This window comes from Clarias gariepinus, chromosome 21, assembly GCF_024256425.1.
Source record: "Clarias gariepinus isolate MV-2021 ecotype Netherlands chromosome 21, CGAR_prim_01v2, whole genome shotgun sequence".
NCBI lineage: Eukaryota > Metazoa > Chordata > Actinopteri > Siluriformes > Clariidae > Clarias > Clarias gariepinus.
Genome location: NC_071120.1, coordinates 4444733 through 4462919, shown reverse-complemented (window position 1 = coordinate 4462919; position 18187 = coordinate 4444733). Strand labels below are relative to the sequence as shown.

Below are 18187 nucleotides of genomic sequence, written 5' to 3'. Positions count from 1 at the left end.
CATCCTCATATTTAGATTACTATGCTATCTTTGTGGCTTAAATTGGACCTGGGTCCTAATTTCGTACCAGAACATGGAAGTGTGCTTGTATGACAATAAAGTCCATCCTTGAATCCTTGAAAATTGTTGAGTTTTGACATTCTATTGTCAGAATTTGTATAACTTTTAAGAGAAACTGTCAGTAATAGACTGGCTGGAAAGTCATAACACATGTGCTAGTGTTTTTCACATGACTACAAAAAAAAACAGTGTTTATTCATCAATTCACAGTGCACATCGCCTGTGCATCTTTTGCTGCCAGCACAGATATCCCCTAGGTCTGAGACAGTAACATAGGATGAGAAGAGGGCGAGGGAAGGGTCTGAAATCCTCCTCTACTCTTACTTTAGCTTCACACACATACACAAACACACACAGCGCCTGCGCGCATAAACTAAAACACTTATCTGTCGAGATTTATTTGTACTTTTTTTAAAGGTAAAGTGCAGGTGGATTTGTTTTATTTTTACTTAATGTTTTGTGTTAATTATTTTTATGTATTCATTTTTTGGGGCTGTTGAACGAATAATTTGAGTTTCCATTATTTCTTATGAGAAATTTATTTAAAATTAAAATTAAAATTAATTTACGAGTCTTTTGAAATACGAGCCGCTTCCGGAACGAATTATGCTCGTAATCCAAGGTTCCGCTGTACGCATTTCTGTTTTCTCCACATGACCTAGGGAGGTTCTGCGATGCTTTGCGCATGCGCTCCCAGTAGAACATGAACGAATCACTCTCCGAGATACTCGTTCTACTGAGTCACGTTAAAGACTCGTTAAAAAATAATGAATCGTTTATTAACGACCCATCACTAATACGCAGTAGATACTATGTTTGTGTATTTTATTTCAAATATAATTTTATTAGGTCTCGTTAAAGACGCTGCCGACGTCACGTTGTGGGCTGACCTACGATAAAGAATAAATAAAGTTTAGGGAAGTTGTCTTTCCGATGTGAACGTTAGAGTAATCTTGCCCCTGATCCTGTACATCGGACCTCTGGACACTGGATCAATACCGAAATATTAACCGGACCGGACTGATGGAGAACATATTGTTAATTACGTGTTTTCTTTATGTTTCTGCAGGTAAGACTGAGTATTTTTATTTCTGTACTTCCGGTGCTGAAGCGAGCGGCCGCCTCCCGGTATCTCCGTTACTTTAGTTATCGCGTTCGTTCAGTTTCTTTTATTTTAGAGAATAAATTCCGAAATAAAGGAGCAAAGTGAGGTGGAAAGTTAGGCGACTTAGGTTAACGGCCGCTAGCCTAACCGTTAACGAAGTAGGCTAACGGTTAGGCTAATAGCTAAGTTAACTATTAGGCTAGCGGCTAAGCTAACGGTTAGGCTAACGGCTAAGCTAACGGTTAGGCTAACGGTCCATGAAGTAACTGACTCTCTCGTGTTTCCCCCATTATATACTGTATTCTTCAGTCCCTCAGTAGTTTGTATGTGTCTTCATGGCCTCATGTCCTTCCCTAATATCTGGGTCACATTAAGCCCCATTTCTAGTCGCCCCAATGTTTTTATCCCCAGTTTTTATCCCCCAGCACATTACATAATCTTTACATTACAGCACACACACACACACACACACACACACACACACATCAGACTTCCTTAAAGGTAATTAAAAATCATCTTACATTCCGTCCCTCTGAGGCTTATAAGCCCCATACGAACCCAGAGTTCAGACCCATACTTTACTCTTCTTTACAGTATCTAGTGATAAAATTAAATCACTGAGCTTTTATCACTGACCACCTTAATACCTCCATTTGTCAAACTGTAGCTCTCATACTTGCAAATGCTAGACGCTGTCCAACACCAAGGACTGAGACTCGCATTGGGAGCCCTCAGGACCTCACCAGTTCAAAGCCTATACACAGAACAAATGAACCACCTCTTCATATAAGACGCTTGAAACTATCTTTCCAGTATGCAACTAAGATAAAGACAAATTTACAAAATCTATTTTATAATCCAATCTTCTTCCCAGAACATTTGCATCTGTAGGATGCTAGACCAAACTACATCAAACTTTCCGGTATACGCACCAGACCTCACATGGAAAACTTATAATAAATCTAGACATCCTAAGTCAGACACACTTTTGCCCAATACCTCCCTGGAGCTTGGAAAAGCTTAATATCAATCTGGAACTGACTTATAATAAGAAGGCTGAAACTCATCCGTATATATTCCGTCAACAAGTCCTCGAAATAAAAAGAATTTTTCCCTACCATAAACCCATATACACGGATGGATCAAAAATGGAAAACCACATTTCTGCAGCAGCAATAACTGAGCAACACCACTACAAAAGTTTCATCTCTACAGCAGAAGCCCGGGCTCTGTTACTTGCTCTGGAACAATGAAAAAGAAAGAGAACAAAACGCCTTAGTATTCACCGACTTAAAATCCTGCTTACAAGCTTTGGAATCTATGAAAACAAATCGCCCAATAATCACTGATATATTAATCAAGGCAAACCAACTACAGAAGAACCATCACAATATTACCTTCTACTGGATTCCAGGACATAGTGGAATAACGGGAAATGAACAAGATGACATGGCAGCAAGACACGCCCTTACAGAAACAATTAGCGTATGCCAAATCCCACCCTCTGACCCCAAACCACTAATAAATCTATATATATATATATATATATATATATATATATATATATATATATATATATATATATATATATAAATATCAAATAAATGGCAAGCAGAATGGGAACAATACCAAAATAACAAATTATTCAAAATAAACCCAGTGGTGGAAGAAAGATGCTCTCACCCCTTCTAATCAAGACATGACCAGGTCGTATATACAAGGTTCTGTATAGGCCATCCTAATGTAACCCATGCGTATTTATTAAAGGATGAAGAACCTCCAAAATATCAGCGCTGTGGAACTACTCTAACCATAAAACACATACTTTTGCCCAAGTTTTAATACCATAAGAAAACAATTTCTACCAGAACAAGATTTAAAAAACATATTCTGCATGACAAAACCAGAAAAACTTTTTTTCTATCTAAACAAAACAATTTCTATCTAAAGTGCACCTAAAAAATCTAATGTAAAATTTTGTTCTTCTGGCCAAGACCATGCTATAATGTGATATTTATTTATTTCTGTCAATTATTATTATATATTTTTTTTTACTTTCCCACAACTCTCTAAATCACTTACATTATAACATAATATAAAATTGATTCAAATAAACCAGGTTAATATTTGATATGAATCTGCCATAAAATAGCCTGAAAAGCTGATATGGCAATAAATCCTAATACAAACAAACAAAGAAATATGACTAATATGACATTTCATACACAATGATAATTCAGTGTTTTACATAAAAGAGAAGAAGATAATCATAAAATGAAATAGAAAATAATAGGAATAAAGCAGCATGAAGTTGTTGTCGTGCTACTGAAGTTTCTGATGATGGAGTCACATATTATTAGAGACCTGACCTCGGTTTCGCTGTCTGCTTGAATTCAAGCCCCTGTTGGTAGCGACGTTAGCTGCTGCCTGATCCGATTCATATTTAACCACATTGGGGGGTTTGAATTCCTCTCCCACATGCATTAATGCTTTAAATCTGTTCTTAAGATAAATGGGGGGCGGCAAAATACCAGTGTATGCAAGTCTTGTCATAGCCATATCTTGGGAAGCGGATGCTATCGTAGCAATATGAAATACCCCTGACAGTCTGATGTCTTGAGTGCCTTTGGGTCTCGCTCTCTGTTTGTACCATCGATTAATCTGTCAATCAGTTTCGGCATGTTCTTCTACACTTGGTATAAACTGTTGAGATTTGCTAGATTCATGAGACTCACCGGCTGTATGCTGAGGGGGTCCATGCTGACGATCTGCTGAATGTCTTGCCTGTTTTGGAAGTCCAGCAAGTAACTTTGTTCAAAGAACTGCAATCCTTTGTAATCCAAGTGTGTGGCAGGTCATGCAGCAAGTAGATTTCACAAGAGGCATGTTCTCTCTTGTCTGTTTGAATGTAGGCAGCTGTGTTTTCCCATCTCTGGAATGTAATCTGCTGGCAGCGGGAGGAAAAAGTCCCCTATTCGTCCAAACCCAAAAAGTTTTTAATTTAATGTTTATGCCAAAAATGTGTTGTGCTGATCTGCTAAAGTAAAAATCTTAATGATATCAGAGAAAAGTTAAGATATAGAGAGCAAAGCGCAGAGCAGTAAGCAGGAACGTCAGAACGGTAGAGAAGCCAGAAAACAAATATCTTACCATCTCTCCCAGCATTAGTTGTGGTCTTAAGTTTCTTGGTTTAAGCATGGCTTTAGTAAATGCATCATCAGGAGTTGTGTTATTAGGGATATACATGCAGCATTCAAGAGCTTGTCTATTCTGCCATGTCATTGTACTGGTTGCAACTAGTTGTTCTTCTAACACAGTTAAAGCATCTTCAGTATAACTGATTTATAGTAAATATAATTGATCTATTCTTGTGTTTTTGTTCGGTGTAATCCAGACCAATAGTGCTTCATATCCTGATTTAATTTAGTCTCTGACTTTAAATTCATTTGGAATACCCCTGGGTTAACTAACTGAGTCCAAATATACATTAGGATCTGGTTGGTGGGCTCTTTTATCTCACTTCTTAGTTACTTACTACTGTATCATGATAATCATCTGACGTAGTCTTACTCCAATACATTTACTCTAATCCTCTAAGACATATCTAATACTTTCCATCTTTCCATCTTACAGGTAAGGATGCTATAAGGCGATCTTTTCCACAATAACAATCACCTTCTACTATTGTTTGATCTTTATATATCTCTTTATAAGCGTGGTATTACAGTCTGATTTTAAAGGTTTCTAAAGTGATTTGTGCTCAGTTTCTTATCCCTTGGGCCAGATGCACTGATCCTCTAACAGTTTTTTATCTAGATACCAGATAGTGGTACAGTTTCTTGTGAAGTTTCCTACATTAAGAGTTCCTTCAGGTTTAATAAAACATTCATATTCTTGGGTATAATCTATGCTATACCATTTTGGAATTTCTACTTTTCTCTGTTGTACTTTAACATTTTTATTCATATCCCAATGCACACACACACCAATCACCCAAATGTGGTTTCTCAAAGTAGCTTTTATACATGGAGTTTCCTAAAAAGCCAAACATTCTGCAGAGTAATATGGTCTAATATCTTATCTAAATGACAACAGTTTATATAAAACATATCTGATGATTGTAGCCAAAGATTCTTTCTTGTCTGTTGCTGCTATGGAATGCTGAAATTTTATAAAGCCTTTGGTTAGAAATAAACAACATTCATAAATTATTCATTATACACAGTAAAGTCAACCATCAGCTGCTACAGTGGAATTTCTGTATCTATAATAAAAGAGCATAAAAAGCAGTGTAGTTCTGTTTAAACAGCGATACAGTTATACCTGCTTTACAGTTTTCTAAGTGAATGCTGATTCGTTATTTGACATAATCTCTGATGGAATTCCAAATCTAGTTATTAATCCTAGGTAGATTTGTCCCTCCCCCCTCACCTGCAGATGATACGTTTTTTTATCCAAATACTTCTACTAAATGTCTGTCTGTTATCCTGTACCTTTGCCTTTAACTCACTTTATCATATCCACATCCTCCATCACTAAGTGCTTAAATGGCCTTTTTGGTACCCGTATATGGCCTATAGGTGTCGCTGTTCTTTTCCTAACATTAGTTTTAGGCACATATTCCACATAAAAAAAAAAGTCATCCACCAACACCTTATACACCAACACCTAATCATGCTGTTTCAGCTTCTGCAATCATCCGTCCACTTCTATTTCCAGTTACTGGAAAAAGCTAAACATCTTTCATTTAAATACCACTATGACACATTACTCTGTCTCTTTGACTACTGGTAGCCAGGCAGAACTACATTAAGGCTAAATGAACTTCCACACTTAGACTGGTCACTGTCCAACCTTTTTATTTAAATTGCATCTTTCGACCTTGAAATCAGTTTCAATATAAACATGCCATGTGAGGAAGTTTATTGCACTCAGTGTACAGTATATAACTTTCTGTATATCAGTCATTCGTGAAATGACCACCAGGTGGCGCAAAGTGAGCTTAATTCATAAAAAAGTCATAACATTATGTTGTATCAAAGAAATACTACAGTGATATTAATTTCCACATCTGAGTACTTTATACAACAAACATGAAAAATCAGAGCTATTGACATTTACTGTACAATAATGAATTAATAAAAACATTGGTTAAATCTTGTTTAGACAAACAATCAAGTTCATTAGCTGACAATTTTATTTGTACGAAGAACAAACTGTTAGAGTATCTCTGTTTGTCTATTGTTATTTAAAAAATACATTAAAAGACATCAAACTTTAAATATAGAAATAACTGGAGAAATAAAATTTTAGAATAGAGCATTAAAATAACAAAAAAAAAAACTGCTGTGTTGTTTCTGTAAACACCTGGTTGGATGATTTTGACCCAACAACTGGTTTATTCTTTATTCCAGTGGTTCTCAAAGTGTGGGGCGCGCCCCACTAGTGGGGAATACAGGCATGACAGGTGGGGCGCAATGAACGGGAGGGAATTAGTGGAAAATAATAGGAAAGTACCTATTATAATTCATGCTTTTCTTTATTGACAATAAACATCGGACACTCGAAACTAAACAATCATGTGCAAAGAAATGGATCATTCATACAAGTAAATTAAAATAACTTTAGAGAAAAAGTGGAACCATAGTTCAACAATAACGGTTTAACGTCGGCATGTTAATTGCAGAGGAACAATATATATAAGGAAACATTCGGTATTATGTATGTAATTTTATTTATTCCAATGTGTATGCTGATGTTTCTGTATTTTTTCAGACAGTACTAGTCTGGCATTTCTAGTTTCCAGTGTGGCAACAAAGTTGCTTTTTGATCCTTCAGGCGCTGAACAGAAGGGAAGATCAATATCGTTCTACGCTTTTTGTTGCTGTGCGGCATTTTGTGATGATCCCGAAATCATTCGTTGCGCCGTAGATAATAATGGTGTTTATGCTTTTAAACATGTATAATTTAAGGCGGATGTAGCTGAAAGACAATGTAGAGAGGAAATATATCTGGGTATCTTATTCACGGGTTTATTTACGCAGCTATTGAATTCGGAGATGCGAATATCAAGCTAACTTTACCGCGGACACAAACAGGTGTTATGCACTAAAGTGCCCCCCTGCCACGGATTGCCCAAACCCATCCCCCCCTCCCCCAACACATACACATGTAATCTCTATCAAATATTATATTAGGACATGCATTCAAAGGTTTATTATTATCAAATATATTATTACTATTATAATTAACCCTAGGCACGTGACAGCCATCGAGACGATTAATACAAATCCCCAAAAATGATTATTTTATGGCACATTTATTTTGCAGGGGTTTGTCAATGTACAAATAACAAATTATTTATCACAAATTACACTAAATAAATATTGTTTGTGGTTAAAAATTATAGGAAACGATTTTTATTATAAAATAAGCAATATAAAAATATACATGTTTTATATGAAAAAATATATATAATTTATATATTTTTCCCGTATACAACATTTTTTATATTGCTTATTTTATAATTAAATTCGTTTGTTATAATTTGTAATTTGTAAATCATAAACCTATGAATTTATGTTCTAATATATAATTTGAAAGAGATTATGTAGGGGAGGCAATCCGTGGCAGGGGGGGGCATTTTAGTGCATAACATCGGGTCAGTAGCGTACTGTATGTAGTGAGCATAATAACGTCAATGGATACATTTGTTACATGGACCACAAAAAAGCAGGTGATTCAGCATCATCAGCCTAATCAACCAAAAAGCCTATGATGAAGCCTATGTTGCGCTTGGATTCATGGTGGGGATGGTGGGGCAGAGGAGAGACCTGTGTGTGTTTTGTGTCTTAAACCGCTGGCAGCAGACAGCATGAGACCCAACAAAGTAGGAAGACACTTAGAGACAACACACCCCAGTCACGTTAATAAGCCACTCGACTTCTTTGAAAGAAAGCTCTAGATAAGTGACAAAGTAAGCCTGTTATAACAATTGCACGTGTATTTTATCTGTTTTAAACTTGGTGTTATTTGATCTTATTGGTTTAGAAATTGATATTTCAATAAATAGTACACTTGGCCGTTTTCGTTATCATTTTGTTGACAAGTGGGGCTTGAAACTTCGCCCACCGCCTTAAGTGGGGAATGACAGAAAATGTTTGAGAACCACTGCTTTATTCTCTGGTTTCTCCAAACGGCCTGCGAAATGTTCAAAATATTCCTGTTATTGTGTCACAGGTGTAGTTTAAATAGTTCTTTAGGCGAAAATGTATGGGTGTACAGCTCAAAACATCTATCAAAAGATAGCGTCTATTTAGAAAATTGCCTCAACAATTTTGGAGATTTGAGCTCCAGGCAGTTCCCATGTACAGTACATGCCTGTTAATGTTCTTGTTCTTTATTTGAAGTAAATTGAAAAAAAAAATTAAATAGTAAAATGAATAGTTAAATGGTTTAAATAGTTAAAATAAATAGTTAAAATATTAAGATGGTGAATGTTCGTATTTGTATGTTTGCATGTAGGCGTTACAAGATTTGCATAAAAAGAGGCAGCTGGCACGCCTAAAAATAGATGCAGGATTATTATTTATAGTCTACATAAAAATGCTTTTCTAAACATGGGCTATTGTTGTTTACTTAAAATATTTGTCAATTTAATTTAAATGAGGTTTGGGCTGTGATCCTCCTCTTTAATTTCCTACGTGGTCTAATCAGCGCTCAACCGCACGCATAAAGTTTTCCAGAGTGCACCGGCAGAAGTAGACTAATTATTATAAATGTGTCTGGAAAACAACAAGAAGACTGACTCTGACCATTTTAATAATTCATTGATAAATTACTGATGGTTTTGGTTTCGGCTGTGATGAAGGTGATCATGTCATCTCGTCGTCTCCGCAGCAGTGGACGTGCCAATAGCTCATGTTTCATACGAATTACATCATCTGAAATTAGTTTTCCATTAGTTTATAATATCAGACATTTTACTTTCTGTAAGTATATATAGAGTTTCGGTTCATTTCCTGGCGCGCAAGTTCACCAAAAACAATACAGAATAGCGCACCATGTTTACTTTCATTATTTTACAAAATAATAATGTTTATTGTCGTCATTGTGGGTGGACTTAAATAAAAGTAGAGTCTTATAAAGGCTATGTAGCTTATATAGTTTTATTATATAGTTTTTTTCACATTAATCTGATGATCTGTTTTCTGGCTATACACTAGTGTTACACATAATATAATCTAAAGGCTAGATATAAAGGTATACATTTACTTTGCTTAAATTTGATGCAAATAAGAATCTGCTATATTTAATTTAAATTATAAACTTAAATTACTGTAATTTTAGTTCTTTGAATATAAATTTGTTTAATTACAATGTTGATTTTATCCACTACTATGTGCAGCTCTAAAGAAGCTGCGGCTAATTAATCCTTGAGAGAATGAACTAAGGCCTGATCTAATCTAATGTATAAACTGACCCCGAGTCTTGTAACCTAGGTGTGTTTTTTCTTATCTACCTCAATACATAGCCTGGGTTCCTGTTCAGCATTGGGTGTTAGAATTGGTACCTGGTTCTCTCCTATAGAATTATCTGGCCATCTCTATTAACCATGTTTTAGACCCTCTGGAGGGTTTACTGGACTATGAACTTGACTTTGGAGAGGCTGCTGCCACCCTCCTCCCATCCCACTCCCAGGTGGCTTTGTCCATGGATGTGTGGGACACAGTGTTCGATTATGTCCAGCACACTCCTGATAGAACGTTAACACCAGTGTTTCTTTCGCTTCTTTGGGGTTGCTTTGCTCTTCACTGGTCTTCGAGTATAAACTTAGACAATGTGCAGGAATCTGGTGTGTGTTTGGAGTTATTGCTGTGGGTGATGTCATCGTTGTGACTGAAGTCAGCTGGATCATGGGGGGTTGTGGGGGTTGTTAGGGTTGGGTGGTATTGCCTGGGGCTCTTACTGCCGTTTGCTCTGCTCAATCAGTTTTCTCTGCAGCTCTTTTTCTTGAGTTCTTAGTTTCTGCTCATTCCCTCTGTATTGGTCAACAGCATGTGAAACGTAGTCACAGAACTCCCTGTGTGCTTTGGAATTTGCGCGATCATGTCTTCTAGCTTGCATCTTACAGGCTGCCGCATAGCATCAATCACCGCCTGCTTTAACAGAGTGACCAGCAGCACCTGTTTCTTGCTTCCAGTTCTTTAGCTGCTTTGTGGATTTTAGGAAGGGGTGTGACACGCCAGTCCAAATTTCTGGGTAGCCCACGGCACATGTTGTCCATGTTGTACAGGGTGACTTGCTAAATGTCACTAACCCGCAGTGCTACCACCTGCTAATGGCTACCAATACGCATTTCAAAAATTCCCATTATTCTGTGTCATCTTGTATTTAACCCTTGTGTTGTGTTTGGGTCTGTGACCCGTTATCATGTTTTATCAAAAGAAAAATGATACAATTAATTCTTTTTTCAAACTGGTATACTGGATGATCACATTTCTGAACATTTAGAGTCTGACAGTGATTTTGAAGATTTGAGACTGAGCATCAGCTAGTTTCTCAGGTCCTCATCAAGTCCTCTTTTGAGCTTTTCGTAGGCCTGGGCGATAAAACAATAACGATATGTATCGCGATAGACACGTTCGATAATTTTTATTCTTTGTTGGAAGAAAACAGAGGTCGCGAAGCTAGTTTGGTTGCTGTCATGTGCACTCGTTTCGTGACCGGCACTAGGACCCTGAAGTAGTACGGTCGCGATTCAGGAAGCCTAAAAGGAGACAAGATGGCGCTTTACATCGCGCAGTCTGCCCATGCCTTTTCCGGATCTTATGAGAGTACTCACAATTTTGGGTTCAATTCCTGATTGAGTGCGAGTTGCTAGAACGCGGAATTGTGTAAACTCTTGCTCTCAGTGTGATGGTTATCCTGCCTGTTCGCGCTATTTCCACGTTTCGGTTTACCGTCCAAGCTACAAGAGCAGACAAAGCACTCTATGCGCGTGCAATATCTCCCCTACTCGCTCAACGTGTTCTCCGCGCATGCGCGGATTCTCGATTTTGTGCGCGTTCAACTGTCTGCACGCGGTTGCAACATTTCTTTTATACGACGTGTCTTCGGTGATTATTTAATTACGTATTTATGTATTTTATTTAATTAAGTATTAGAAATACTTAATTGATTTGAAATACTTAACTGGAAAGTTTATTGGGAACCTAATTTAATAAAATACACGCTTGCATTATTTTATTTTTTGGATCTGATGTAGTTGTTCCTCTACTACATCAGACGTTCATAATAATAACAGAAAAAAAAAACACATGCCATAGTTTTGTCCTTTGTGGCAGTAGCCAGTTTTGGTGCATCAAATTTTACATTTTGCTGCCAATTATAAAATGTAATCTGTGTATTAAGAGGCTACATCCAATTAAGCTGATCTGATGTGTGTTGGTCTGCCTGACCCCTCTTTTTTTGGAATAATTTTAAGTTACTCTGCCTTATTTGGGAAAGATAGTCTACAGTAGCTTTAAGTTCTAATTTTCTAAAATAAACACTTGGTGGTTCTTCAAGATCTTGACTGTAGCCTATTTCTACAGTTTTCTTTTTTCAATATAGTTAATTTAGAGTTAGTTTAATTTCTACAAATGGCGCAAACTCTGCTAGATTATAGATAAGATTCCCATTCCCCTGCCATCCTGTGATCGGCAGTGATTGGCAATCGGCAGATCATGATCTTGGTGATCGGCCCCAAAAATGCTGATCGAAGCGTCTCTACCCGGGACAGTTGCATTAACAAAGGCACTCGCTCTCTGGTAACCTAGCAACATAGGGAGTGATACGCTAACGCCAATCATGTAACAGTATCATGTTTGGTTGCCCCATATTGTTGTCTCGTGCTGGTCTGCTGGATTTCTCTTCATAAGCAGAAAATGCACTTCGCACTATTTTATTACACTTTATTAAGCATTTCTTACATTTTTTTTCATTTTGCACCTTAAATGTTGAGATAATTGTTAACATTGTGACTTTAGACTTATGTTTACATTTTAATTATTTGAGTTTTCCATGGTTATTGACATTTCTGTCTTAATAACTGAGGGGACTATGATCAGAAGAAGGTTAAGTTTAAAATAAAAATGTTTAAACGTAATATATTTTTCTCCTGCTCCTTATTTTAAATGGGTCATAAAAATATCAATAATTATCGATATCGACCGATATGAAACACTGATATCGTGATACAGTGATTTTGGGAATGAGAGGAAAGGAGATGAACCAAACCAATTCACACGCCCACTTTGGGGCTCTTATCCTTGCTGAAGTTTTCAGGGCCACAGAATCCCATTAGGGTGCAAAAATTGGCAGAAGGAAGTGCTGTGAAGTGTGTGGACCCAGGATGGACAGAGAAATACTATGTACATGCATCAAGAAGTACATCTGCATTATAGCTGAACTGCCTCCCACCCTACACACTGTATAAATGCAGATCATTTACTGCTTTCTGTTTCACCCAGATGAGGATGGGTTCCCTGTTGAGTCTGGTTCCTCTCAAGGTTTCTTCCTATTACCATCTCAGGGAGTTTTTCCTTGCCACTGTCGCCCTCGGCTTGCTCACCAGGGACAAACTGACCATTTTGATTCATACACATTCACATTTCATACAAACTTAAATAATTCTTTTGATTGTGTAAAGCTGCTTTGCGGCAATGAAAATTGCTAAAAGCGCTATACAAATAAAATTGAATTAAAATTGTGGATCCAAGTCACTCAGTGTTTAATGTAAATCTACATTAATTTGCATTTCTCATCTTTACCTCCAAATGTAAAACCCAATGTACTTAACTTTTTCAGTTTATATACTATTACGTTGGAACCTAGATTTAACATTTTATGAATTTGTAATCCTACACTCCTAAAACTTCCACTGTTCCTTCCAGTACGGGGAATTGACCTTCTGAGGACACATATGGGGGCGGCGTAACTAACTCTCCCTGCTGTTATTCTGTTCCACTTTCTGACTTTAAAACTTTTCCCTCTCTCACTTTTTCCTTCTTACCAACTCGTCTCCATTCTTCCTAAATAGAGCCAACACCTCTTTTTTTTGCTGTCTTTTTATTTCCATCTGTCTTGTATTTTTTACTTAAGTTTCCATTTCCTCCCACAATGCCACGTTAGATTTCCCTTCCTTTGGCCATTTAGTCAGTAAACTCTTTTTTGCCATTTATTTGAGATCTTGGTTATAAATTCTTTACATAATGGGGGTTTCAACACTAATGTTTCCACAAGAAAGGCTGCCATTATGTCCTGTAGTCTGTGACATCACAACCTTAACCTTACTGTCTTACTCTTATGCTTACGTAGCAACTTTAATATTCAACTAATTTAACATGACACGTGGCCCCTCTCTGATCAACTGCTTTTACAGACCCTGTCCACTGGACACGCAGCTTACATTCTTACTCAACTGCTCACACACACACACACACACACACACACACACACACACACACACACACACACACACACACACACAGAGATAGCCTGCACTCAAACTCTTAGACTAACACACACTGTTTCTATTCTCCACTTCCTGGAGTGACACACATAAATAATTTTATTGTTTCACTACAGCAAAATATCATTAATATAATATCAGTTACAGTTGACATATAACAGTACGCTCCACAATAGGAAACAAACCATTTTTCTGTTACTGTTCTTTTGGAGGGGTCTTTAACAGACGTCCTCACCACCAAGGGTCATCCCCGGCAAACAACACAAACTAAGTATGTAAGCAAAAAGTTGCTTACCTTTTTAGGTGGCCACCCGTTTGTTCTGCTCGCCCCTAACCCTAACCCATGGGGATCAGACACGCCTTTGCCCCTTTTCCAGTCCTGCCGACTATACCAAAATTTTGTCGAAAATTTGTCTTGGGTTTTGTTTCCAGAAGATTACGACCTTTATTATCTATTCATAACGGCCGGAGCTGGTCCATGGAGCGACTAACTCTCTCATCTGTTTCTCCCATCGTATATTCTCCCCTCCCTAAATAGTTTGTACGTGACTTCAGGGCTTCATGTCCTCACACAACATCTGGGTCCATAAAGCTCCCCCTTTCTTGGCACCCCAATACCTAGCTCTAGTATCTTTTATTATATAAACACTCCTGGTACATTATTTTATAGTAACTCGTATATAAACACTCCTCATATGTTATTTTCTCATCCTGTGGTATATGTATATGATCTGTTTGGGCTTGTGAGGTATTAGTGAAAGCTGTATAGAGCATGTACATGTTGTTATCATAAATAAAGTTGTAAGTATTATTTTCCACTCTTTTGGATGAACTGATGTATTGGAGTAAATATAATCACAGTGTAGGTATTAGTTCCAGTTTACCCCTCGGGCAGTGTCTCCTGTGTGTGTGTGTGTGTGTGTGTGTGTGTGTGTGTGTGTGTGTGTGTGTGGTTAATGCCCCTTCAGAGTCACACCAAAAAAACAAAACACATCTGCCTGAACTTTGCTAACTTTCTGACATTGGTATGAAATGGATATGACATTATATCTAATGTAATGTAAGTTAGCAGCACAGCAATGCAGTTAAACAAACATTCTGTAAGTGTTACTGGATAATTTAATACATGCATAATATTACACTCATAAAGAGATAATAACTACATACTTTATCTGTTCTCTCTTTATTTCTACTTTTTTTCTAAACTGGACTTTGATTTTTTCTTATTTAAATATATATTTGTATCTGTACAATTGAATATGTACTTCGGTGCAGAGGTGTGTGTGTGTGAAGACAAAAAAATAATAAAAGACCACGCACACTCAAACCTGGTTGTAAAGGTTCCTCCTTTTTATTTTATCTTTTGTTGCGTCCCTGAACACTAGACTAAGGGGTCGTAACAACAACCAAAAATCTTCTTGGTTTTGCTGCATAAAAAACAGAAGCAGGTTGAACAAACGTTCGGTCACTGGTTCTGCACTGGAATATCGAGATCCTGGAGCATTGATCTGTCATGTCTGTGATGTTTTCTTGTTGTTTAATGTATTTACAGACACACACACTCTGCAGTACCTCTACACTGCAGTCACACCTGGACTTACTGATTTCCCAGAGTTCACTGCTGTGGGTCTGCTGGACGGAGAGCAGTTTATGTTCTACAGCAGCAACAACAGGAGTCTGATCATAAAGGACTCGATAAAGAAGACTAACAGTGAGACCTACTGGAGGAGAGAGACAGAGGACATGCGGGGCAATCAGGACATCTTTACCAACACGTTCACAACGGCAATGAAAGAGTTTCATCACAGGACAGGTGAGAATAAACAGAAACTGTATTGTTGTTTTAATGGTAAATAATGTTGGTTGTTGATGGTACATGATTGTGAGCAGAAGATTTTAAGTGTAACTAACAGAAAAACACTCAGTTTCTTGCTGAGCAGGATTTAAATGAACAGAAGCAAAAGGCAGCACAGGATTACAAGAAAAGCTACAGAGTGTAATTTCACACTGTCATGTATTTGCCTTTTGCATCTTGGATTTTGTGTTGTCGTGTCACATGTCAGAAAAAAATACTTAAAATCAGAGCTTGAGAAGCCTGAAACTTTCTGCACTGTAAAACTGAGCTCTTAACCCATAAACATTAAAAATAAAGTTAATTTGCTCGGGATAATTGTTTATAGTGTTTGATTTATAGTGTTATATTTGCAGGTTTATATCATAAGTGGACTTGAGATAGACTCTTACAGACTAACAGACTCTTATGGTCTATGAACTCGTTTGCGTCAGTAATTAAATACATGAATAGATTTATAATTTAATGAGGTATTTATAAAGTTCTCCATCTATCCATAACAAGGATTTCATTTTGAAGCCAAAAGATCTCTGATGCCCTCTAGTGGCTGGATACAATATTTAAAGGAGGCCTTGTGCAGACTCATCATTAGACTGTCACAGTGAGACCACACACATCCATCTGTACAGTGTATGACTAAACACTCAGGGGTCCACATACCTTTCACCATAGTGTGTTTGTATACACTATAGTACCAAAAGTATTTGCTCCTCTGCCTTCACATGCATATGAACTTGAGCAACGTCTGATTCTTAATCCATAGAGTTTAATATGATGTTGGCCCCGCCCCCCTTGCAGCTATAGCAGCGTCAATTCGTCTGTGAAGGTTTAGGAGTGTGTTCATGGGAATTTTTGACCATTCTTCAAGAAGCGCATTTGTGAGGTCAGATTTGAGGTGAGATCAGGTTGAAGTCAGGAAGAACAGGTTCAGGCCAGTCAAGTTCTTCCACACCAAACTCACTCATTCATGTCTTTATGGAGCTTGCTTTGTGCTCTGGTGCGCAGTCATGTTGGAACAGGAAGGGGCCGTCCCCAAACTGTGTGTTACACACACACACAGTTGTTTATACAATGTTTGGAGCATGAAATTGTCCAAAATGTCTTGGTGTGCTGAAGCACCAAGAGTTCCTTTCACTGGAACTAAGAGGCCGGACCTGAATACAAGCTTCACAAAAGATTTGCGAACAACTACGTACAAGTTACATTATAAATGCTAGTTTGTCCCATTAACTTTGGAGTGTGTAACAAGGCTTAGTGGTTGGCACTGTGGCCTCGCACCTCCAGGTTTGGTAGTTTTAATCTCAGCTCAGGTACGTGAAGTATAAACATTCTCCCTGTATGTGGGTCGGGTTCATCTGGGTTCTCCAGCTTCCTTCCACAATCCAAAGACATACGCTGTAGACTTATTGGCTAAATTGCTGTGCGTGCGTGTGCATGTGTGTGTGTGTCCTGCAGTGGGATGGCATTATGTATTTTAACTCCAGTACACTGTTCTAGACCGCTATAAGAACAGCAGCATACAAAATATGCTTATATGACCAAAAGTCTCCTGTGTGTAATCTGTGTCTGTCTGTTTGTCTCTTTAGGAGTTCATACACTACAGAGGATGTTTGGCTGTGAGCGTGATGATGACGATGATGTCACCACTAGAGGATACGATCAGTACGGTTATGATGGAGAAGATTTCATCAGTCTGAATCTGACAACTGGAACCTGGACTGCAGTTAAACCTCAAGCTGTGACAATCAAACACACCTGGGAGTCTAAAGGTTCTAATAAATACTGGAAGAACTTCCTGGAGGGTGACTGTATCGATCTGTTAAAGAAGTACACGTCTTACAGCAGAGACACTCTGAACAGAAAAGGTAATGTTTGTGTGTGATCTGCTCTGTTACTGTAACACACTCTCTGGTACTGAACAGATTAATATCACACTTTCACACACACACACACACACACACACACACACACAAATCAGATAATGTTGACTTTTAAAATTTTTAGACCATCTGAATCTGATCCACTGATGCACATTAATTTCTTTTTTTAATAGTTTCCATAACAACCAGAACATTAATGATTGTACAGAATAAATTCTGCACTCTAAAGTTTCTACCTCCATCTAAACCCTTTTTAAACATTTATGTATATTTTCCAGTACAAAACTTTTTTGCATCCTTACATGATTTTGTCACAAATAAGAGAGTAAATTATATACAAAGTGCTTTTCCTTATCCATTTCCTTCCTAAATCTGACAGTGTTGTAATACTAAGTTCTGTGTGTCTCTGCAGTTCGTCCCGAGGTGTCAGTGTTCCAGAAACACTCTCCTTCTCCAGAGGTGGTGTGTCACGCTACAGGTTTCTTCCCCAAACCACTAAACATTACCTGGCAGAAGGACGGAGAGGACGTGCATGAGGACGTGGAGCTCAGAGAGACGTTACCCAACCAGGATGGAAGCTTCCAGAAGAGAAGCATTCTAAAAGTCTCAAGCACAAAGCTGCAGAAATACACTTACACCTGCGTGGTTCAGCACAGCAGCTTGGAGAAGGAGTTAGTGCGAGAAGTACCAAAAGGTCCTAATAAACTAGAGCTGTAGAGAGTGAAAGCTGATTCCTTGCTGCAGCAGATAATAAAGACTCTGTGCTGATTTAACAG

General features: G+C 37.8%; 1 protein-coding gene across 1 annotated transcript; it reads left to right on the top strand.

Annotated features, from left to right (window-relative positions):
* The first annotated feature begins 812 nt into the window (after window positions 1-812).
* Window positions 813-18128, top strand: LOC128509736 (BOLA class I histocompatibility antigen, alpha chain BL3-7-like). Its single transcript, XM_053481570.1, has 4 exons — window positions 813-1129; window positions 15232-15492; window positions 17118-17396; window positions 17824-18128. Exons 1-4 carry the CDS (start codon window positions 1084-1086, stop codon window positions 18126-18128), a joined length of 891 nt encoding a protein of 296 aa, XP_053337545.1. The 5' UTR covers window positions 813-1083.
* The last annotated feature ends 59 nt before the right edge of the window (window positions 18129-18187 follow it).